Genomic DNA, 25,468 nt, shown 5'->3' with positions numbered 1-25,468 from the left:
ATTAAGGTTGTGGAGTCCCTTGGGGGGGGTCCATTCCCTACGTTATTGCTATGGAGATCAGTTCTACGCTCGTCCTGTCTTGGAACCACGTGTCATGCGCACTCCCTCCCTCCATCACGTAGCCTCTCCGGAGCACGTCGGGTGGGGCGCTCTATCCTCCCAGCTGCTCTCTATGGCCTTCCCCCTTCTTGGCGCTCTAGCTGAACTGCGCCCATAGAGGCGCGGCGCTGCCGTTGGCCGGCTCGGCCCGCAGGGCCGCGGCGGTTTGGCAGCGGGGCATTGTGGGAAGCAGAGGGAAATATGGCGGATGGTGAGGAGCCGTAAGTAGCTGTGTGTGTTGTTCCCCCTCCCCTCGGGGCTCGGTGGGCCCCGGGCTCCCTCCCCCCTGGTCGGTAGCGCGAGACTGACCCTTCTTTTATTCTCTCTCTTTTAGGGAGAAGAAAAGAAGGAGGATAGAGGAGCTGCTGGCGGATGGGTTAGTGTGGGGCCGGGCTGCGGGGCCTAGAGCGGTGACGGGGCCTCGGGGGGAGCGCAGCGCAGCGCAGGGCCGGGCTGCTGGGTTAGCGTCAGGCCTGCCCGGGAGGTAGTGCGGGGCCGCCCGGGGCGATGGGCTGGCGGGCGGTTAGTGCGAGGCTGGAGCTGTGGGGCCGGAGGAAGTTGCTGGGGGGGGGGGGGCGGTTAGTGCGAGGTCGGGTAGGGCGGACCTGGCGGGGGCGGTGCCTGGGGGCAGGAGGGTTAGTGTGGGGCAGTTACTGGCAGGTGGGTTATCGAACGGTTTCGGGATCTGGATACTGGGGCTTTGGGACCCTGCTGGGCCCGGTGTAGTGAACTAGGGCTGCGGGGGCTGCAGGCACAAGTTAGCTTCTATGGGATGGGCTGGTGTGGGGTTGGGGGAACGGGAGCTGTGGGGTGGGGCAGTGCGAAGAAGGCTGACAGGAGGTGGAGCTATGGGATGGCTTAGCGTGGGCTCCTGGGTGTTAAGGGACTTGGGTAATGGATTGGAGAAGAGGACTTTCCTGTGGAGAGGGGGCTGGTGCTTGGGGTGCTGGAAGCTTGGCATGAGTATGGCTTGGCTGTGCTGGGAGATGCTGTGCTGCTGGGCAGAGGCCTGAGGTGGTGGCTGTTTTGGCTGCTGAGAATTAAAGATCCAGGCTACAGAAGAGCTGCCTTTGCTTATGAAAACCCCAGACTCTATGCATCTTCCCTCACTCCCCAAGATATAACACGTGGGGACCCTCAAACTGTATCATTTCCTCTGCTTGCAACCCTCTCCGTAAAGATCACAAAACAGACCTAGCTACTTAGCCTGGGAGGTAGGCTCACAGGCATTGCATGTGTATGTTTGGGATGGGGTCACAGAGGTTCTTGGGCATATTGGATGCATGCTGATGACAGGGCCCTTCAGAAGCATGGAGCTTTGGGAACTGAGAGGGAGAAGGAAAGAGTGTGGGACCTGGGACACCATAAGGACTGTGATACAGTGACAATTAAAATGACATTGAAAATTAAAAATGAGAAATTGAAGCAGTTCATTGAAATATATTGTAAGATCCTTAATAAAAATTTAATTACAAAGAGACTGACTAATGCCATAGTGCTGTAAAAATGAAGATTTAAAAAATGAACAAAAAAATCTTACTTCAAACAACTGATTTAGCAGGTCTCCAAAATGTCTAACTTAAAACCAAACCTTACTGAATACAGTTAACTGTAAATTAAGAAAAATGTAGTCATCTCCCCACCCCCAGTCCCTCCAAAAAATACAGTTGGATAATGGATACATTTAGACTCTGTGTAAACAGCACTGAAAATCAGTTCTTAACGCCACCAAGCACAACTCTACACTTATTTCCCGCAGAACTTTAAAATTACACTACATAGGATACAGATTAATGTTTGTGATGCAGATACAATGAGTTAAAAACATCTGTGAGATTTGCATTTCTTTAGTAGTCGTGCACGCTAAGAACCAATGTACAACAGGAAGATCTGTAGATCCAAGAGTCAGAGAGGGGAACGTGAATTGTACATATTGCAGAAGAAAATGAAGCAAGTTTCAATTACAAAAGAGATTTTTGTGCTGTAGTACCTATCATTAAGCTCTTCATAAATTAGTAACTGGTATAACTTCAAGTATCAGAGAGGTAGCCGTGTTAGTCTGGATCTGTAAAAGTAGCAAAGAGTCCTGTGGCACCTTATAGACTAACAGACGTATTGGAGCATGAGCTTTCGTGGGTGAATACCCACTTTGTCGGATGCATGTAGAGGAATTTTGTCGGATGCATGTAGTGGAAATTCCACTACGTGCATCTGACAAAGTGGGTATTCACCCACGAAAGCTCATGCTCCAATACGTCTGTTAGTCTGTAAGGTGCCACAGGACTCTTGGCTGCTGGTATAACTTTGTAGAATTAGATAGTTACCCCCAGGAATGATTTCAGCCCACTGTCTAAAAATAGTCAAAATATTGACAGCTTGTGAAATATTCAGACAAATCCAGTTTTAAGGTGGTTTTATTTTAATTTATGCAGCTTTTGCTAACACTGAACAGGAATTATAGAGGCTGAGTTGAACTAAATTTTTAAATAGGAGATGTGTTCTTTCAGCGAAAGATTATTTGTTCCGTGTATAGATTAATTTAAAAGAGACAAGTGATCTTAATTTAAGAGCAATATTGAAGTGAGTATGCTGGTTCTGAAGTATTCCAACAAGATATTTTGAGATGTAAAATTAAAATTAATTTAATTATGAACTACTAAAAGTGACCTGCAAAGGGAGGAAAAATGGGTTATGGCCTCTTTTTGCTTTATGATGTAAAAGAATTCCTTAAAGCTTAAAAGAAAATTAACAATACAAATAATTTAAAAAATACTTATATTGGAATTTCAGATTGTCTGCCCTGGAATACCCTATGCTTAACTGTCAAATAGGTGCAATGAAAGTGGCACCTCATTATTTGAGAAGAAATTACTTTTATTCTGACAGTTGGCATTTTTGTTAATGCCTGTTTAAAATGCATGGAAGGAAAACTATTAACACTCCACCCCTGCTAAGTGCTAAGAACGTCTCATATGCCTGTCTGATTTATCTAAGAAGTCCAACAAAGAAAAGGAATACAGGAATTGACATTCCTGATAGTTCTAAGGAACAGAGCTGAGAAAAAAACTCCTTCAGGCATTCTTTGTACATCAGAAACAAACACACAACAAAAGAGTGCACTCACTTTTTCTTTCCAGGTCACCTTTAGCTGATTGTAGGTAATTAGCCAGATTATTTTCAAGTGTCTATTTGTCTTTGACTTTGGTGTGTAGTTACTCTGTTTCGAAAATACTCTCCAGCTGCCACAGTCCTGCAAACGTTTACACATGTGGTTAACCAGAACTGGAGTAAAGTTAACAGATGTGAACATGTGTTCAGGATTAGACCATAGTTTGGTTTTCTTTTAGCACAACTGATGGAAAACAGGCTGTAGAGGTATGGCATTTTCTTTGCTGATTTTTGCAGCTGAATTTACTATGTTCTGTGCAGAATGGCTGTTGATGGTGGGTGTGGGGACACTGGAGACTGGGAAGGTCGCTGGAACCATGTAAAGAAGTTCCTCGAGCGATCTGGACCATTTACACACCCTGATTTCGAGCCAAGCACTCAAGTGAGAAACATTTATTTTAAATACAAATATTTGTAGTGTTGTATTGCAAACTAGTTTGAACACATTTATTGGTGTACCATCCAGCAATGCAAGAAAACTAAAAATGCATGTGTGTGTTTAAAGTGAATCAATTGAATCGTATGATTTTAGAATAAAGTACAGTGTCATAAATAAACTTCTATATTTTTACACTTCGTTGTGAGCTACAAGCTTTCATAGTAATATGTACATAAATTGTACAGTGCAAGTGGACTATTTCCTGAAATTCCAACTGGAAAATAGTAACTTTCTACTGGTTTTAAATAATTTTGGGTGCAGTAAGGAATTATCTCCCAGATAAACAAGGAATTAAGCTAAACATAAGTAGTCACGGTACAGTAGAACCTCGGAGTTACGAACACCCCGGAAATGAAGGTTTTTCATAACTCTGAAACGTTTGTAATTCTGAACAAAATGTTATGATTCTTTCAAACGTTTACAACTGAACATTGACTTAATACAGTTTTGAAACTTTAAAATTCAGAAGAAAAAGGCTGCTTTTAGCCATCTTAATTTAAATGAAATAGGCACAGAAACAGTTTAATTACCTTGTCAAATCTTTTTATTTAGTTTCCCTTTATTTTTTAGTAGTTTACGTTTAACACAGTACTGTACTTATTTAGGCTTTTTTTTTGTTTTTTTATCGTCTCTGCTGCTGCCTGATTGTGTACTTCCAGATCCAAATGAGATGTATGGTTCTAGTCAGTTCATAACTCTGGTGTTTGGAATTCCTGAGGTTCTACTGTATTGGGAAGAGAGGATGTTTTTAATGGGAATGAGCAAAAATCCATAATATTTGAAAGTGAGATAACTATTTGAACTGTTACTATGTCACACTCATATCAATTCTGATATGTATAAGGTAGCCTTGGCAATTACAAAAAAGTTAAAAAGTAAATACCAAAATTAGCGAATCCTTTGATTTATTTTGCTTTTTGCCCACTACTTTTTGTTCCCTGCTCTCTGTATCCCTCCTACTTTTTTTCTTTATGAACAGTTTCCTAGTTCCTTTTCACCTGATGATTTCTCATTCTTCTCCTACATTGATTTTTCACTTTATAAAAATTCTTACCTTCTTTCTTCCTTTTCCTACTTTCCATTTTTATTCTGGATTCTTAGCCTATGCTTTTGTCATCTATATTTTAAATGCACTTCGGCTTTATGTTAAAAACAAAACAAAAACTTAAGTGGCTTTTTGTTTTTCGTTTATTTTTGTTTTTCTCTCTCCTTTTTTCAGTGCATTTCATTTATTTATTCTTGTTTGTTATCAAGAATATTTGTTTTATTTCTTTTTAGTTTTAGTGTACTGTTCCATCAGTTTCCAGTTCAAGATAACTATCTGGTGGAATAGTCCACAGAGAGCAATTATCCAATGCTGCAAGTATTTCACCACCTTTTAGGCCAGCAATATTTTCTGTCTCTGGGTTTACTTTCATTTTGTATTGTGTGGCAGCAAACCTTTTCAGTGGGAGAAACGCACCGTAATATTTTGAAGTAAGTTATTTTGTGTGTGAAAGGGAAGATGGCGGGCAAGTTGCTTATTTCACAAGCAAAATAAAATAGGAAAAATTAAGGAAATATTGAAATCAGCAGGCATCTTTTACTAAAGTTAGTCAAAGTATAAGAAATGTGTGGACCGAACAACTGGTAAAGTCTAAGATCAAATAAAAGTTCATTAGGTGCTTAGAAGTTGTAAGTTAATCATACGTTTTGTGATGCAATGGGGAAATCTTAGTTTTCTCCTGTTCAACTTATTAATATCATTTTTCATTCTTTACAGCCTCTCGACTTTTTGTTAAACACATGTAAAGTTCTAGTTATTGGAGCAGGAGGATTAGGATGTGAACTCCTGAAAAATCTGGTAATTACTCTGATTTTCATCTTTTTCTTGGAATCCTACTCCCTTCCTCGGGAGATTATTAATTCACTTCGATTGTTTTTGTTCTCTATCATATCATTCTTGTGTAAATGTTTGCAAGATGGTAGCTTACGTGTTGTCCTGCCAGTTTCTTTGCTCTGAAAAGCCTCTTTCATGGATCAGAAGAGGAGCTATAGTTTCAAGTTAATCTCAAATCAAATTCACTGTAGCAAGTGAAATAGTCAGCTGATATAAAACGCAGTCTAAGTATGTTAAATAAATACTGATGATTCAATTTAAAATCTAACTTAATTTTCTTTAGACTTTTGGATGAACTTAAAGTGACAACTGAGCGTCATCCAGTGAAACAAGATGAACATGCAGCACTCAGATATCTAATGTTAAATTCTCACTTGCTACTGCTGCCTATGAACACATGCTTTTACTTTAAAAAAATAGATTTTGATTTCTGTTTAATTACTGCTTTGAATACAGCATTATTAGAGTTAAAACATATAATATGGTGTTCATTTTTGAATATCAAATAATAAATGTTTCATATGTGTGAAAATATTGAATATTATTCCTTTAAGAAATTGGAGGACAAGGTTCTTCATCAGATTCTTCAGATTTTACCTGTTCTGCTTGATAGTTGCTCATTTTTGAGAGGCCATGTTGCAGCCAGTATCCTTGCTGGTTTATGGGACCGAACTGAAATCTTCTTGGAACCCATAACTATGGCAGGAGGGTCACTGTTCAATAACACAAGGCATTTTCTTCCTCGAGGCAGTGTGCTTTTCTCCGTAGCATTTCAATTCTTTTTACTGCAGTTCAGACAAGTCTTCTGCGTGTTAGTGTCAGGGCACTATCATTAAACTATTGGATCAGCCCCACAATAATTGTGTAGACATTCTTGTGCTTCAATACCATTTGTCGTTACTGAGGATGGACTGGCCTAGCGACAAGATTGGGCAGAGAGATTAAGCCTGCTGAGTTGTGTCAAATAATGAGGTTATTTTGCACTGCTGGTTGTACTTCAGTATTGACTATAAGTTCTTCATGGTTATTGTCAGCTGTGATTTGAGCAGAGACATGGAAAGCCCCCATCTGCATTTATCTTAACTCAGAAATGGTTGTTAACGCCATTGAAATTGTAAATACTTTTAATTTTCTGCCTGAACATTTTAGAACCATGTAGGTAAGGGATAAGTAGATTAAGATAGTTCTGCAGAGTTTACTTTTTTTCAAAGTCTGACCTTATTTAAAAAAATCTGTCCCCTGTGGTTGTGCAGGTACCATTCACACTGTAAATCAGCATATTACCATCTTCCTTGTACTGCAGTCAGATGGGCTAAAACAAAACAACACTAAGTGTGACTGTCTCCTTCATCTTAATAGGTTCTAAATTCAAAATGTTTTTTGACCATTTCTACTGTATTTAACCCAGTTTTTCCAAATACTTATTACAAAAACTGGTATTTTAACCAGAAAATGACTGCACTTAAATTCAAATTTATTACTTACATAAAATACATGTACTATGCATTATAATGTCCTGTGACTTATCACATAAGCATTGCAACACTTAATATTTCAGATACTTTCTCATAGTACTCGTGCAAAATCAATTTTAAAGTGAACTGTCCCTAAAACGTGAAGTATTAGGCTATGTCTACACTAGAGACCTTACAGCGGCACAGTTGTATCTTATAGCAGCGCAGCTGCAGCGGTCTCCCATGTAACTGCTCTGTGCCTATGGGAGACAGCTCTACTGTCAGCATCATTAAACTTGAGTGGTGGTAGCTATGTTGGTGCTTCTGTCAGTAAAACTTATGTTGGTCAGGGGTATGTTTTTTTTCACCCCAGACTGACAAAAGTGCTAGTGTAGACATAGCCAGTGTATTCTGTAGTACTAAGGCTGTATCTGTGACATCTTGCACTTTTTTTGTTAATCTAACACAGAGTTAAGCAACATATGTCGAAGGCGACATGTGAGCTGATTTTTAGTGGCTCTTACATTGCCTGGGTCCTGGCCACCGGTCTGGGGGAGGTAGGAGGGGGTCTGCATTTTAATTTAATTTTAAATTAAGCTTCTTGAACATTTTAAAAACCTTATTTACTTTACATACAACAATAGTTGCATTATATATTATAGACTTATAGAAAGAGACCTTGTAAAAATGTTAAAATGTATTACCGGCACACGAAACCTTAAATTAGAGTGAATAAGTGAAGACTCGGCACACCACTGCTGAAAGGTTGCCGACCCCTGGTGTAACACTAGAATGTTTATTGCAGGGAAAAAAGTCAACAGCTTCCATGTTGTTTATGTCCATTTGCCAATCTGGGTATGGAGTTGAACACATTTATAGATTCCTTCAAATGCTGGCTTTTTATGAACCCTTTAGTAGTTGGAATGTTTTACTGACGAGGTATAAATATCTCACTTCCTCTTACAAGCCTTACTTTGTTTCCACAGGCATTGTCTGGTTTTAGACAAATCCATGTTATTGACATGGATACTATAGATGTTTCTAATCTGAATAGGCAATTTTTGTTTCGGTAAGTGATATTTTCATCATTTAAATATTCTTAGATTTCTAAGCAAAAGGCATATGTATTAGATTATGTGTCTGATTAGGCCAGTAGTATGTCATCAACATTGCTAACTAACTTTTCATATCAAGGGAATGCTCATTCTTAACTAAGCCGGGAGCCTGATTCTGTACTGCCTCGCACTTTTTGTAGTGTATTGCACCTATGCAAAGTGAATCTAAAATTCTTACTGTTCTGATTTTGGTAGTGTTTTACAACCAGGTTGAACTCAATTTTCACAGGCTTCAATGGCTACAAAAGATGCAAGACATTGAGTGGAGATTAGAGTCCCTCATCTCTTAAAAGATGTTGGTTAATATATGCAAGATTATAATTATTGTAAATATTAGCCTCTATAGCAAGCATCTTAATCTCGCCAATTGACAATTTTGAATGCTTTCTTAAATACCTTATTGCAGGCATAGATAAATTTTGAATAATATTTAAAAAGTATAAAAGTTATTGTTTGGAAGTGTGCCATCAAGAAAATCCCAACATCCTCTATGCAGACAAGTAAATTACTAGAACATGTCCTGTGGAAAACAGTCTTGAATTGGTTGAGGGAGAGACTGGAGCACCTAGCTGGGGAAGTCTGCCATCTCTAATTTCTATGAGGAAATCTGGTGGCTTTCCAAGATTAAAAAATAAAATAAAATCTAATCAATTATGGCCATAGCTGGCATGGTAGAAAATATAGAAAACGTTAATGCGTATAGTGCCTAGAGACTTGCAGTGAGCTTCTCAAATGAATTGTACAATTTGCTGAACAAAGTTCTGGTTGAAATATTGTAGTCTTGATCAATGTCTAGAGCAAATTAAATGAAACAAATTAAGTTAGATCTTGGTTCTGAAATATTTAGAAAAGCTATCCTAATGTGTTTTGTCAGTTCTGGAGAGAGAGAGAGAGAGAGAGAGAGACAAGTTTTCAAAGCTTACACAGATGTCTTCTTCAGGTCAGGGAAATGTACTCAGACTGCCATAGCTAAATACAAGGTGGAACAAGATTGTTTAGCATAGGTAGTGAACTCTTCAAAGGACCATTCAAGGTGAAGTGGCCCATTAAGACCCCTCCAGTTATGGGGGGGAAATACATTTCGTTAGTTCTGTCATCAGTTGCTCTTGGTGGGAGTTGCATATGACGAATTGAGAGTAGAAATCAAATTATGTATTGTTAAACAGCATACAGAAAGGAGTTTCCTACTGGGTACAAGTATGGTACTTTTCTTTTTTAATTAAACAGAATAAAGCTGTTAACAAGTAATACATAAGTATCAATTAATTCACTGATGCCTAAGGTAATGGAATAAGTAATACTATAGAAGAATTTATACATATTCAAGTATCAGCTTCACAAGTAACACTTTCCTTCCTAATAAAATAAAATATCCACCAGTTTCTCAAATATTTTGTATCAGCAGCTGTTACGAAGATCTTTAAATGTGTTTAGTCTCATATCTGAAGCTTAAGTAAAAACCATTTAACAAATGACAGAAATATGCCGTAATAGGATCTGTTGTTGGATTCTCCTACAGTAATATTTCATCATGTGTAAATCATTTGTAAGATGTGAATTCTCAAAGGTTAATGATTTGCTATTAGAATAAGAATTTTAAAAGCCCCCACCCTTTTTTTTTTGGCAGACCCAAAGATGTTGGACGACCTAAAGCAGAGGTTGCAGCAGAATTTCTAAACAACCGAATTCCTAATTGTGCTGTTGTACCGTATCCTTTTAGAGAAGTAATAGCCATTGAAGTTAATTGTGTTTTTAAGATTGCTATAGGTGATCAGGCTATTTAATTTTAAAGAATCTAACTTCATTTCTTTTCATTTGTTTAAAAAGTAGCTTACTAATTGGACTGATGGCTTAGGTTCTTTCCCACTGTGGCATTATCTTTTAGAACAACAAGTGTGCATGGGCACAGAAGTAGTTTTTGGTGTATGTATTGGTGTTTTTTCATCCCTTCTCGGCCTCGTGGCTGAGGGGTGAAAACATTATCTAAGAATCTGTGATACATACAAACTTATTCATCAACTAGAATGAAATATGTTTGAAAAATGTAAAAGAAGCTATATCAGCATGGAACCTCCTGGGCCCACCCAGTTATAGATAGATAGCCATATGTGTTGTTACACCAGCACCTAACTGTATCCTTGTGCATTCTGGTCAGGGTGTGTAAAGGGACGCACCTCTACCCACCACTCATTTTCTTCTGATCTAAATAGGCAGCAAGCTGAAACTTGGCAGAATCCATTGTTACTCCCACCGGCCCCCTTTTTGGAAAGCTTAATGTTTTCTCAAATATGTTTATTATTCAAGTTAAGGTAGTTGAGTCTTTTCTTTGTTGTTGTGGACCTTTGTAGACTACGACTGCTCTTGGCACCGTGACCAGCATTGCACCAGCATTGACTCATGGACCTTAAGTGATGTCATCTCTGTCCAGCGTGTCCCTGTGTGCCACAGTTTTATTCACCGGTCTGATTTGTCTTGTACAGACTCTTGTCTCCTCCTCTTTTTATCTTTCTTCTTTGGTTTTCACCAGGGAATTCTCCCCTGCTCCCTTTTTCATGTATCCCTTACTGTGCCAGGACTCCCAATTCAACCTCATTGTTGTCTGAGGTCTGCTCCAGGTTCCCTTTCTTTCACAGCTCTCCTATGCATTTAAGCTCAGATCATGCTCATCATCACCTTCAGAGGAATATGAGGGTGAAGAGACTAGACAGCACTCTCCAGAGGTGTTACTATTGTCTTCATTGCCGATGATTTTATGGTCCTAACTTCAGTCCAAAAATTTCCAGGAATTGTGAGGCTTCTGATCGCTACTTTAATATAAATATTAATTGGGTACTATATAAAGCAGGGGTGGGCAAACTTTTTGGCCTGAAGGTCACATCGGGGTTGCGCAACTGTATGGAGGGCCTGGTAGGGAAGGCTGTGCCTCCCCAAACAGCCTGGCCCCTGCCCCCTCCCACTTCCCGCCCCCTGACTGTACCCCTCAGAACCTCCACCCCCCCTTGTAGCCTGACCCCCCTCCCCCAGGACTCCTATCCCCTATCCAACCGCCCTCTGCTCCTCGTTCCCTGACCCCCGGACCCCTCACCCCTAACTTCCCCTTCCTGTCCCCTGACTTCCCTCCCGATCCCTATCCATATCCCTACCCCCGACAGGCCCCCTGGGACTCTCACTCCCAACCCTCCCTGTTCCCCATCCCTTGACTGCCCTCCCAGAACCTCCGCCCCATCCAAACACCCCCTCCTTCCTGACTGGCCTCAGGACCCCCTGCTCCCTGCCCCCTTACCAGCAGCAGGAGCTCGCAGCTACGACAGCAGGAGTGGCGGGCCAGAGTGTGGCCCGCATGGCGGTGTGGCTGCAGGGGAGGGGCCAGGGATTAGGTTCCCCGGCTGGGAGCTGTGGGATGAGTAGCCGGCCCGCGGGCTGTAGTTTGCCCACATCTGATATAAAGTGATAATGATAGATCATTAGGTCTTCTGATTTTGTGTTTAACCTATATTTGGTTATAATACTATAAAAGTACTAATTACCATAATATAATTCCTTTACTGCATATACATTCAGACATTTTAAAAAAATTCAGGATATGGATGAAACTTTCTATCGGCGTAAGTAGCATTTGCAATTATACAAATTCTCCAGTTGTGCTTTGGGAAAGCACTGTAGTTGTTGATGGTTGCCGTTTTTTGGTTAAGTCAGTAGAGGTGTTCACTTTTTATTGTTTGTTTCGAGTGAGCAGAAAATACTATTCACTTAAAGCCAGAATTGTTAAAGTGAAACTTTCTTGTAAACTACATAGCACAGCTAAGTTAACTTCATTCCCTTTGTGTGAATAAAATATATTGATGATTTAAAGGAAAACACACTGAAATTTTAAATAAAATTTTTTCTTCTAGAATTTCATATTATTGTATGTGGTCTGGACTCTATAATTGCAAGAAGATGGATAAATGGCATGCTGGTAAAGACTTTATTTTAATCTTTCTAAAGTTAATCATTATCATTTGAGTATAGATAGCTAAATTTAAACAGCTTTATGCAAAATAGCAGTAGTATGGAACAAAGGGTGTTAAGATAGAATTGTGATAATGGTGAAGACATACATTTTCCATTATATTTCATATTTGAGTATATTTTCATTTTGATGACGTTAAACCTCCAACTCCTTGTGAATCGTGATGAAATGTGTATACCACTCAATTACATTTTTGTGAAAAATGTCAGTTTACATGTAAACTATAAATGGATTTTAATGCCACTGAAGCCAGCTCATCCTTTTTTCTTCAGTGGCTTATATGTAATGAGTTCCAGTTCCTGCTGGACAGCTGTTTGCATCACAAAATCCGCCAGTATAATTGGCACTAGTTTGGCCCTGTTTTTTGCGTTCTGAAAGGCCAAGGGTTAAAAGAGCATGGAGACTTAACTCTCTCTTTTCACACCTAGAACTGGGCCAGAGTTGAGATACAGTGACAGGCAGCATGGAGAAGTTTGCCTTCCTGTTGCCTGTGCTAATGTGTTCTGTGAATAAACAGAGTTCTGTCTTCCAGGCTGTCAATCCAACACTTTTAGTGAGTGTTACATTCACTTCAAAACAAATAAAAGCAGGATCTAATTTTAAACTGATATAAATAAGGGAATTCAGGTTAAACTGTTTTTCCGTTACTACTCGCCACTTTATTCCTTGCTGTTAGTGTTTATTCATTGACTTGGGATGAATTAAAGATAGAGATGTCACTATTTCTTTGAATTTTCTTGCTCCTGTGAGCTTTTTATATTTATCTTGTATTACTTTGGATCTTCTTCTTAAATTCTTTAAAAAAACAACAGCAAAACCTTCTGACACTTTATTTTGGGGACTATGCACTTAATAGTACGAGTGAGACAACTGTGATTTTTTCCAATGCCATTTTAGTGGTACCAGGTAAAAATAATACACTAAGGGCACTTCCTGCTCTTTGTAAACACAACTTATCACAGTTGTGTACAGCAAGCAGGATTTGGTCCCAAAAAGCTAATTCTTTGTTAATATGGGACTCTTTTGAGTTAAGATAATACTCTGACAGGAGGCAGCAAGGTCTAGTGGACTTGAGCATGGGACTGGGAACCAAGGTTTCCTAAATTTCAGTCCTGCCTCTACCACTGACTTGCTGTGTAACATTTTGATAACTCACTTAACCTCTCCAGACCTCAGAACAAATTATGGCAGTTGGCAAATGTATAACAGTGTGTCTGCAGCCACACCTCTTAGAATTTAGCAACCTATCCCAGTATGAGGCTAATAGCACCATCTCCAGTGCATTATATGAGCCTTTAACAGCACCATTTCATTGCATGTGTAAACCTGAGATGTTTACACCTGCACTAGTTAATCAGTCTTCCCAACACAATTCCACAGTGCTCTTGCTCATTCTCTAGACAAGGACTCCTTGGCATTTGTGTCCCATGCTCAGTGCATACCATGGCAATCCTACATGAAGTTTTATACTTGTATATAGTGTTCTTCATTCACCTGCCATAACAAAACATGAATTTTGTAATCATTCACTTCTGTGCAATCACTGTGTTCTTGTGCTAGCTTCTGCATTTGGTTTGGAAAGTCTTTCAGCACCAGTTTCCTATGATTGTGTGACTGAGCCAAATGTGTTAGGGCTGTTCTCAGTATCTGGAGTGATGAGGGGATCCATTCTGAGCTGATTCTCATTCCAGGGCACTTTTGTTTATGCCACATGTCACAGCATCTGGTCAAGCTTGGAATAAGGCATAATGCAAAGCAGTACTGGGATAAAATTAAGAGCGTGAAAGTGTGGTTCATTTGGATCCAGAACAACACACGAATGTCTATGGAAGGAAGGCAAACCTTTCCCCATCTACAACACGTTAAAAACGTAGTCTTGGGTCAAGGCATTCACTGAGCCTCCCATGTCATTGAACAACAGAGAGGCATCCTGGTTGGGCAGGAGAAGTGAATTGATAAGCAGAAATTGGACTGGCAGGTCATGAACCTGGACTTTATGGATCTGCTGTTGTAGATCACAGCTAACTGTTGGAATAGAGGAAGGAGCAGACTCTCCAGGTAAGGTGTAGTGTTTATTTATAACTTAACTGTATGCTTGAATTGAGAGAAATGAGGTCCATATGTTAGAAGTTCATTGCTGTTGTGCAGACGGATGCTGCGGCCATTAGGGCTGGAAGTCTTCACTCTTTCCACAGCCATGGGGAGCAAGTGAGCAGAGTATTCAGCCCCTCCTATGAGTGCTGTTTGGCCAAACGATCAATATTTTTCTTCCCTTCTTCCCCCCCCCCCCAATGTGATGGTGCATGCTACTCTTCACAGTTCCCTCCCCCACCATCATTCTCATAGCCAGAGCCTGCCTTTCTTTCTGCTGGTAGAGAAACAAGTTGGTTGAAGTAATATCTTTTATTGGACCAAGAATTTGGTTTAATAAGATATTACCTCACCTGCCTTGTCTCTCTAATATCCTGGGACCAACATGGCTACAACAACTCCATCTTATGTTGTCAGATTGGCCACCTTTAAGCATAGAAATTCCAGTGACCCCATGCTTCCCACTGAGTACTGTGCCCCATATAATAGCACTAACGCAGCATGAAAAAGATATTAAAACGTAAAAGTTTCAAATACCCATTGATGGTATTAAAGCCAAATCCACTTACTGTACTTTGTAGCTAGTAGACATCAGTGACCTGAGTGGATCAGTCAAATCTCTGTTCAATAGGACCAGATCATGTAACTAGTGCTGATAACAGTTTATCTTAGCTACAGTTTTTTTTTCCCAATCTCTGGGTGTTAGAGTAGTGAAATGCTTGGTTGTTCGCTCCTGCAGCTCAGCAATGAGGTTGTTAGCAAACTAGCCTTTCATGACCCCTCCCTAAACCAGGGTCTCGGCACAGATAACTTGAAAAACAAATACAAATTGTATTGAGGTAACCTAGGGCCTTTGATTTCAGAATCTACAGAACTACAGTGTTCACCAGCATATTTAACAGTAAATGTGTGTAAGACCTTATGCTAAACTGAACACCCCCTTATTCTCACAAAAGTGGCAAAGTTACCTCTATTCTTGCAATAAGGACGCTTATTTCAAATTTTAGTTCTCCCTGTTAGTGGTGGACAGCTGCAAGTGAGACAGATTAAGAGAAATTAAATATCCCTGTTAACCCTGCTGCTTTTCATTTCTTTTTCAAAAGTTGCTATTAGAAGGGGGAGGAGACAGCATACATTAGCAAGAACAAAGGAGTGTAATGTTAAGATCAGTTCAACAACCTTCATAAGAAGAGATCAAGGATTGATAGCTTCCCTGAGTTACAGAAGGAGCCTGATTGCTGGAGCCCAAGAAGAGGAGATAACAGAAGAAGTGAGCTTGACAAATTTAGCTGTTTATTGAGAACAGCTTAGAGTGCAGAAATCTGACAGTGTAGGAGAAGGATCAGAGACTGCAAAACTATATGGAACATGAAAAGGAAATAAACTGGCTGGAGATAGAGTAACATTCCATGGCAATGTAGCAGATGATGCAGAATAGGGTGAGCCTTTTAAAAAAATGAATGCCTAACATTCTCAGCCTGACTGTCTCTCTCACCAGGCTTGTTCCAGCAGATGCCCTTCTAGCATTGATCCTTTCATGAGTGTTCCCCTTGCCCTGGAATGCCTACTCTCAGTTTCTCTCTTCCTGGCTTGCCTTCCAACAGGACAGCTGTGACAGCGTAGACCTCAGCCAATCTCCAGCATCAGTATCTGTAGGTCTATTACCTGCCCACTTCCTTCTTCCCACCCGTATTTGCTGTTGTGATGTCTGACCTTGGACACTGTGCAAACACATGATTGATGTCTTTTCCCTTGCACTTGTTCAGTTTTTATAGTTGAATAAAACCTGTTTTAAAATACATATTGTGTGAGATGATTTTGTTTCACGTACAAGTGATTTAGTGGTGTTATCCTCTATAAAGCTCACCATCAAAAAGCATTGAATAACTCTTACTAGTGTAAGAAGTAAATTGACTGTGATTATAACTAGCAGCACTGTCATTCCCATTTGCAAAATACTCACAGAGGGCATCCCTAATATTAGCATGTTGCTTACTGGCAGCGTATATGATATCCTTAACCAAAGCATCCGGGTCTGGCTGGTGAAATGCCAAATCTGCATCTGCCTGCTCTATCCACTCACTAGTGAACATTTCCCTTTTGCTTTCATAAATGCAAAATAAGTGAGCAGATGACCTAATCAGGCCTGGTCCACACTACAGCGTTAAATCGATTTAAACAGCGTTAAATCGATTTAACGCTGTACCCGTCCACACTACAAGGCACTTAAAATTGATTTTAAGGGGTCTTAAAATCGATTTCTGTACTCCTGCTCAACGAGAGGAGTAACCCTAAAATCGATATTACTACATCGATTTAGGATTAGTGTGGACGGAAATCGAAGTTATTGGTCCCATTCTTTTACTGAGCTACCCAGAGTGCACTGCTCTGGAAATCGATGGTAGCCTGGGACCATGGACACACACCACCGAAGTAATGTGCCCTAGTGTGGACGCGTAAAATCGATTTTATAAAATCTGTTTTATAAAATCGATTTTATTTCGATTTTACTCTGTAGTGTGGACGTGGCCTCAGTAGCAGTGTAATTTCTCTTCAGAAGGTGTTTCCATCTTGCCTTAAGGCTGCAGCCATTCTGGCTTTGCTGAACCAAGTAGTTGAAGTAACACCTGTCACTATGTAGTAATCATGGTAAGCTTTCATAAGCTAGCCACGATTATGGTCTGTGGTGTAGGGCAAAAAGATTGGATTTTTGTACATTCCAGAGCAGTCTAGAATTCTTCAAAATTAGCTCAATCATACTTTGTCAGGCCAGCCTAATGCTGAACAATATGTTTGTATGATCCACCAGGGCTTGTGTTACTATGAGGACAGTAGCTTTTTTCAGTCAGTATCCTCTTACATTGCTTGAGTGGGCACAGAATGGTGCCATCTATAGCTCTAATGCAGTCAGTGAAAGCTATCTTAAGAAATTATTTTGGGAACATTTATGCTGATCACATTCCCCATTAAAACTTATCTTCTGTGATACACACCTTCAGCACACAGGCCCCCTTTTGTGGGCTTTCCAAATCCCACGTGTCCAAGTGAGCAATGGTTGCCCGCAGTTGCCGGCTTCCATGAGGAAAATGGATTTCTCTGTGAGTGGATTGGAACTTGTGCGGTGGTATGAGCTCCTGAGAGAAAGACACTCACACACACGTCTCCTTCATTAGAGGTGTTCTAGCCACTGTTCTTCATCGCTGGTTTCCTGCACAACCCTGTTTCACAAGTGATTGGACATGTCATGGTCCAAAAATATTTCTCGATCAATAAAAGATGGCAGCAATCTGAGCTAGGCATGAATGAGGATGCAACGTCCTGAGAAAGCCAAGGGTTCTTGCTCAAATGTCTGAAACTGATTTTTCCAGCAGCAGATTGTAATATAGCATTATGAATAACACTCCTGAAAATGTCCATGTAATCTGAGAGGATACCAAGTTTACATATGTGATCCTTGCATGTACTTCACGGCTTCAGCAGGATCCTTGAATAGATGCTGGACATTGTACTGTTGATGGATGTTTGGCTTGTGAGGAGTTGGAAAATAGGGAGCTGAGCAACAACTAGTCAACTGATAAAATTGCATTATGTGAATTTGCAGTGTATCCTTCTAGATGTCTGCAATATAGACTTCTGAGCAGAGTGTGGTTCCTTGTAAACAAAGGTGACAAAACTGGAACTGTTGTAGGTGAAAGCCTGTTTGTGCTCCTAGTTATAGCCATCTTCTTTATTAAACAGCACTTGCTTAAAAAGGCCTGTGATTCTATGGATCTTGACAGTAATGGAGAGAATTCAGTGTGTGGGCATCCTATACCTACTTAATCAAATCAGATTGAATTGTGAACAAACAGTGAACTGTCTCAGAAACAAATAATACTAGAAATGCTTGGCTGTTATGTTTAATCTTAAAATGGCTCAGTCACCTACCATATGTAAGCTTTCTATGACGGTTTCCTCATCTGTATGATAGGGTGATAGGTTATGTACCTACCTCCGCATATGTTTTGAGAGGGTAGGCTGGCTAATGTTTTATTGCACCTTGCAGATGTAAAGTGCTAAATATTTAGGCATAATACAGTTGATGGGACTTATAAGGAATCTTGGTCTGTATATTCCCTTGATGTCTGTACAGTATACAGTACATATGACATATTTATATCTAAGCATAAATAACAGGCTAGTTTGTATTTTGGTCAGACATAATGGTGGGTGTATTTTTTTTAAATTTCTGCAGGTTGAACAACATTGCCGTTCTACTTGACTGTAGGAACAACATTCTAAGAGAAATGAATTTGAGATTTAAGTCTTATATATCTAATAACAAATATGAAAGTGGGAGGATGTATAGATTATTATAATTACAATACTGAATATTTCTTAGCATGCCACATTGTGTTATATCTTTAAGTAATAGATGATTTCAAAGGAACTTTTTGGATCTGGTATAATTTTTTATGCAACTTGTACAAACTTGTAATTTTAACAGATGTCATTTTTAAACTATGAAGATGGCATGTTAGATCCAAGTTCCATCATACCTTTGATAGATGGAGGAACAGAAGGTTTTAAAGGAAACGCTCGTGTGATTATTCCTGGAATGACAGCTTGTATTGAATGCACACTTGAACTTTATCCGCCTCAGGTAACTAAAATCATAGATTTTTTTTCCCTGTGTATTCCATTTCTGCCACTTCTCCATTCTTCTTCATCTCCTCTCCCTCACAGAATATATATTAAATCATTTTATGTTTCCTCATCAGATCAATTTTCCCATGTGTACTATTGCATCTATGCCCAGGCTGCCGGAACATTGTATTGAATATGTCAGGATATTGCAGTGGCCCAAGGAACATCCTTTTGGAGGTAATCAGTACACTGCATTTTATTTTATTTTTTTAGTCAATGAACTAATGTGACTTTTAAATAATCAAAACACTTGCTGCAAAGTAAAATCATACTTTCATTCACTAAACATTTTGTTTTAATTTTGCACTTTATCTTATCAACAACCACTGGCCAAACTTCACTCTTGGGTTAAAATCCTACATGTCAGTTTACAGCCTGAAGCAAATATTTTACAACTGCATTAGAAAGAAAACAATAGATTGACCATGTTGAATAAACAGTTATTGATCTCTTGTTCATCATACATTGCTTATTCTCTTTTTTACTAATCCACAACTGTCATCAGCAGAAAAAAGAACAGATGTGATTGTTAGAAACCAGTAATGAAACTGTCTATTGCTAATATAGAAATATACAGATGTATAATTTCAGACTGAATTTGTCTGTTGTGTGAATGGTTCCATTGAGAGAGGCCCTTTTATTATGCTGAATAATTGATACAGTACTGATTCATGTTATGGTAGCTTGTTATGGTTTTCACTGCTTATTACAGTAATAGTAAACTTAGTTTGTGACAGTGGTTTACTGACTTTGAATGGTTATTTAGATTATTTTAATGAGTTTAATACTATATCACAGTTAAGAGTATCTCATAATTTTTAAAACAGGCTCTTATTTACCATTCATAATAAATCCTTGAAAGCTTAAATATTTTTGCTGAACTTTTGTTTCCCTTGTGTAGACCTATAACGTTGCTGCTATGTTTGATTATGATTGCTGATATTTGCATACTTCTTGGGGGGAAAAAAAAAGTATTGAGACTTTCAGGGGCTTTGAAGAGAGATGCAAATCTTGCAAATTCCATGTAATTATTTAAGGAAAAAAATAGTTCTAATATTTGGTCTACTAATCTTAACATCACCCTTAAACATATATATGGTCTCAACTCTTTAGAACATGCAGGTTTTTTTCCCCTCCAGCAACAAAACTGTACATTTAAAGTTAGTTTTACTTAAAAATTAATATTAGGGAGTATGAAAATGTGCAATTAAGTTTAGTTAACACTAACTGTGCCCCCTGGCCGCTATCCACAGAATAAACAAAAATCAGACAATCTTATCTTCATGTAATGCCCATCATTGAGAAGCAATCTAATGTAACTACCAGACGTACACCGTCCCCCCCGCCCCCACAACAAGATACACTGTCTCCTGGCAATGCCTTGGCGAGAATTGGCCATATAGAATAGACTGGATTGAGAGATTTCTCTCCAGGCCAGTAAATGGATTCCTTATCCTCCCCAGACCAGATCCCTCTTCCTACATAGGTGTTTTTCCCCTTTCTGTTCACTCCAGCCTTCCCTGTTCTATTCTCCTCCCACCCCACAATGTAGTTCCCTGCCCATGACTCCCTTATGCACCCTGTCATGGCCATCAATGTCATCACCTTGCAGATTTTATAAGTTATGCATCAGTGCTCATAAAATGTATGGAAATCAGTTTTAACATCTAAATTGTTTTGCCAACACCACCTCCAAAACCGTGCTAATTCTCACCAAGACTAGTGGATTAAGACAAAAAAAGTAGATGTTGAAGAGTCATTATGAATTTAGATAAACTTGTCTGTATATCTTTAATTTTCCTGTAGAGAGTGTTCCTTTGGATGGAGATGACCCTGATCATATACAATGGATTTACCAACAATCTTTAGAAAGAGCATCACAGTTCAATATTAAGGGTGTTACATACAGACTTACTCAAGGTAAGAAAGAGCAGTAGTTGACATTTTATTGAGTGTGTGTGGACAGTAACCTCTTGCAAATGGCAACAATAAATACCAAGAAAAATACCAAGGTACTTCAACAGCATTTAGATACTACAGTGATAGGCGCTATAGAAATGCACAATATAGGAAAGTGTGTAAAGTGATGTAGGGTATAATGTGCTGCAGTCAAAACAACCAAAATTTTGGGTAACACAGCCCTTTATATGGGGAAACTTTTGGAAAAGGCTTAATGTTGTATGTCTTGTCTTTGTAGGGGTTGTTAAGCGGATCATTCCAGCTGTCGCTTCTACAAATGCAGTCATTGCAGGTACAGTAATGCTGAAAGGAAAATCTTTGGCTTTCATTAGAAGGTTCCCAGGCATCTGAGTACAAGTTTCCCTCACTTTGCCCGTCCATTAGGGGTAGTGAGCTTTTTCATGAGGTAGCAGTAGAAGACTGGAGGGTGAGAGTGGGTAGTGTAGGGGTTTTCGAGTTAGCTAACTTTTCCTTTTATTATCCCATTTTCTCTACATGGCAGCTACACATGATCTTGCATAATTCTGAGTACTTTCTGTGACTTGAGAGTAAGCAAAAGTTTTGGAGGTTGCACTGACACCTCAAAAATGTAGAGATTAAAAAGTACTGTGCAGATCTCCAAGACTGTCTCAGATGAGTACCGAGTCCACCACATATTAGTGTGTAGTACTACCAGCTAAGACTCTGAGAAACCTTTCAATCTGTAGGCATTTTGATTGTGTGGTTGTGTATGTTCTGAGATTGAGAACAAAGCAACTGTTTTTTTTCTCTTTTCCAGCTGTATGCGCCACTGAAGTTTTCAAAATAGCAACAAGGTAATTTGTTGTTTTTAATATAAATATTTTCAACAAACTTGTTTGTATAAACACTAACACATTTCTCATTGCAGTGCATACATTCCTCTTAATAACTACTTGGTGTTCAATGATGTAGATGGATTATATACATATACATTTGAAGCTGAAAGAAAGGTTAGTCCTATTACAGAAGAACCTCTTGGGCTAGCTGGGTTGTTTCCTGATTTTTATAGCACCTGTTGCAATAGCAGCGACTTACTTATTTGCTGAACTGAAAATTCAATGTCTGGTCCCCACCACTGTAGTATCGAAATATCTCCCAAGTTCTATTTAAAAATAGAAGTAACAGTATGTCTGACTTCTTTCCCATGGAGGAGTAGCCTGATGAGTATACAGGATATTTTTTGGGGGAGGGTTGGCCTCGTAGGCAGTGATGTGCTAGATCCATAGAGAGCAGCTAGACTTCAGCTTTCCAAGGGAATAAATTAAGGTCAGTTGTTGCTGATCTGGGGGTACATCAGATGTCTGGGATACGGCAAGTGTACTAGACAACCCTGGGCACTGTGCTGTTACTGTGGGGAAAAAATCTTTCCATTGGTCTCCAGATGTTACTTTGCTGGCGCCAAGCAGCCAGGCAACAACTGCATTAGAAAGAGAAGCATTTGATAGTTGGAGTAGGCCTGGGATCCACCTGTCACACACCAAATTACCAATGCCCATCATAAAATAAATACTAAATACTGATGCCTTATTTAAGAAATATTTATATATGTTGGGCTAAATTTTTTCAATGACTGGGGGAAGAAGTTCCACATGCAGGAAGGATTCTCCACCAGCTATTTGTGTTAGCGATGTTGCTGCATCCAGTGTTTAAAGTAGCAATCCCTGTCTAGAAAGGTGAGCCAGGTGACTAAATCCCTAACTCTGGCAATTGCTTTTGCTAATATAGCTGGAGGAAAACAGTAGCTGAGCCTGGAAAGCAGGATCAAGGAAATATTAACCCTCTGACATCAAGAATCATAATTCACAGAACAAAGTACATAGCCTTAAGGACACAACAGCAACTGTTGGCATTAAGAGGTTAGGACAACATAGTTCATTCAGTAACATACAGGATTAACCCTAAACTTTAAACCAAACAGAATACAGACTGACTGTACCTTTTGATATATATATTGTTGTACATTAGTGACTAACAATCTGATTCAAAGCCCTTTGAAGTTGATGAAAAGGTTCCCATTGACTTCACAGAGCATTGGATTGGGTACTTAATCTTCACAGAAGTATTAATTTTGCTAGATCCACGCGTTTATAAATTTTGCAAATAATTGTAATAGAGAAGATATACATTTTGAATCATTACTGGTACTGATATAAGTATATTTGAAAAAGTCTATTAGTATAAGTTTGATTATTACACTTTTTTTTTTTTTTTTTTTTTTTTTTTTTGGTAGGAGAATTGTCCCGCCTGCAGCCAACTCCCTCAAAATATAGAGTTCCCTTCATCAGCAAAACTGCAGGAGGTCTTGGATTATTTGACAAATAATGCTTCATTGTATGTGTTCAACTATTCTGATTTCTTTGATTAGTTTTTAGAAATTTGAAGTTTGCAGCATGTTAAAATTTGATTTTTCAAACTGCATTTTATCCTGATAGCTCTCATATTTTACTTTCATGTTTTTCATACAGGCAAATGAAATCTCCAGCAATCACAGCAACTGTGTATGGGGGGAATAAAACACTCTATTTACAGGTAATCAGTACCTGTTTGTTTTTGCTTAGTTAACTTATTTTTCATTTAAGTTTGGCTTGGTTTAATTTAAAAACATGTTTTATTTTACAGACAGTAGCTTCAATTGAAGAACGAACAAGGCCAAATCTTTCTAAGACACTGAAAGGTACTGCCTAATTGAGTCACACAGAATATCAAGACATACATATAAATCAGAGAGATGATTACTCAGTTTTAGTGCTGTTTTGTTTAATGCCTCTGCAGAACGTATTGCACATTTTGCAATAATAGGAGCATTTGAAGCAACAAATCTTTAAATTATATATAAATTCTATAAAATGAGTATGTGACTAATTTTAGAGAACTAGGTTTGTATCTGATGAAGTCATTTTAAGATATGTGCAAATATGTAGATTGCTGGATTGTCATAAAACAAATGGATTTATTTGTATCTGGGATTATTATTCCCCATTCCTCTCCCCTAACTGGGATTTTTTTGGAGGAGGAACTGTAGGGATTACCTACTACAGAACAGGATTTTCAGAGCAGTTTGCTATCTGCTTCTATGGAAAGAAAAACCAAATTGCAGAAGACGGAGGGAGTAGAGAATTTTTCTCAGTTACCTCCTCTCGTTACATTCCCTCCACTCTTCCTGTTACGCTGCTCTTCATTTTCTATTCTCTTCTAATTCACAAACACTGATACTATATACCTATAAGAGGGTTATAACCCATCTCCTCACTCACTATTTCCTGCAGTAGAATATGGTTAACTCCTTTTCATACAGTCAGCCATGTCCTTAAAATTATTTTGGGGATGAGCACTAACTCCTTTGACAGCATTCATTATTTGGGTAGATGTCATTAGAAAAAAATATTTGAGTCAGCAAAGGATGCTGTGAAACTTACTTTTTCTTTGTTCTTGACAAATATCTTCTGCTAGTCATCTTGGTTGAATTAACAGTGAGGTTGTTATAGCTAATGAATTACATATAACTGAATTCTGATAGTTTTGTTTAAGCCTTTGTAGAACTGTAACTCGGTCTGGTGTGTTTTTTTTTTTTTTTTTTTTTTTTTTTTTTTAAATTAAGCCTAGATCTATTGCATACAACTTTTTTTTTTTTTTCATATTTCAGAGTTGGGGCTCGTGGATGGTCAGGAACTTGCAGTTGCTGATGTAACTACACCACAGACTATGTTGTTCAAGCTTCATTTTACTACTTAATTTAAGCCTCATTAATCTGCACATACAGTGAGAGAATTCTGCACACCATGTAAAACATGTGCTCTATGTGGATGTTCAGAGTAACCTAAAATGTCCCTTTTAAGTACTAGCCTTGCTGGAAGTTAGATTATCCCAGGTGAATCACTCTTATTTTAGAACTGTCCTTAGAAGCCAATATTTGGTGGATGGTATTTGTATAAATACTCATTAATGTACAGAACTTGATGTACAGTGGTAATTTTTTTCGGTTTATGTGTTGATGTTAAAATAATGCCAACACTCCTTCCTACACTTGGACATTTTTTGGTGGTCAAAGGAGTTGTTCTCTGCTTGCATTTGAACACCCACATCTACAAAAGAATATCCTTTAAGGAGGACCATGATGATTTTAAATTAAATTTTAGAACCCATATACATTTGCTGAATCTTATATTAAAACTTGCGGGCAGTAGAGTAAAATAAGCATTGTATGTTTCCTCCTTTATTTAATATTCATTTTTATTGACCTGCTAAACGGATATTAAGTATTGCAGAGGGTTAATTAACTTTGTTTACAAAATATGGAAAGACAGTGTAATTAAATTAAATGAACATCTATGCATGTAAACAAAGTATTTTTCATGTTTATATTTGCAGTAGATTAGCGGTTACTATGCACAATAGTTCAGTCAGAAGCCCACTGATGTTCAGGATTGGTGAGTTATGTTTGGTTATCATTGATGCTCTCAAGGTATTTATTAATAAAAATATAAAGATAACTTGTTCTGCAGTATGTCAATGGGAATTCAGGACAATATGTGACCAGAAGAAAGA

General features: G+C 38.8%; 1 protein-coding gene across 4 annotated transcripts; it reads left to right on the top strand.

Annotated features, from left to right (window-relative positions):
• Positions 1 to 224: 224 nt before the first annotated feature.
• On the top strand, positions 225 to 25,468 carry UBA3 (ubiquitin like modifier activating enzyme 3). Of its 4 annotated transcripts, XR_007774963.1 has the most exons (19): positions 225 to 320; positions 434 to 475; positions 3,529 to 3,649; positions 5,469 to 5,549; positions 8,026 to 8,108; positions 9,782 to 9,862; positions 11,716 to 11,759; positions 12,048 to 12,112; positions 18,744 to 18,899; positions 19,018 to 19,120; positions 20,750 to 20,863; positions 21,141 to 21,194; positions 21,681 to 21,717; positions 21,792 to 21,873; positions 23,154 to 23,254; positions 23,389 to 23,452; positions 23,543 to 23,597; positions 24,567 to 25,354; positions 25,386 to 25,468. XR_007774963.1 is itself a non-coding variant. In XM_050957481.1 (18 exons), exons 1-18 carry the CDS (start codon positions 301 to 303, stop codon positions 24,653 to 24,655), a joined length of 1,392 nt encoding a protein of 463 aa, XP_050813438.1. In that variant the 5' UTR covers positions 225 to 300; the 3' UTR covers positions 24,656 to 25,413. The 4 variants fall into 4 exon arrangements, 3 of the variants coding, with proteins under 3 accessions (XP_050813438.1, XP_050813439.1, XP_050813440.1); XM_050957481.1 differs by having other exon boundaries at positions 24,567 to 25,413; XM_050957482.1 differs by lacking the exon at positions 434 to 475 and having other exon boundaries at positions 226 to 320; positions 24,567 to 25,413.

This window comes from Gopherus flavomarginatus, chromosome 6 (genome assembly GCF_025201925.1).
Source record: "Gopherus flavomarginatus isolate rGopFla2 chromosome 6, rGopFla2.mat.asm, whole genome shotgun sequence".
Lineage (NCBI taxonomy): Eukaryota > Metazoa > Chordata > Testudines > Testudinidae > Gopherus > Gopherus flavomarginatus.
This window is presented reverse-complemented; position numbering and strand designations above follow the sequence as displayed.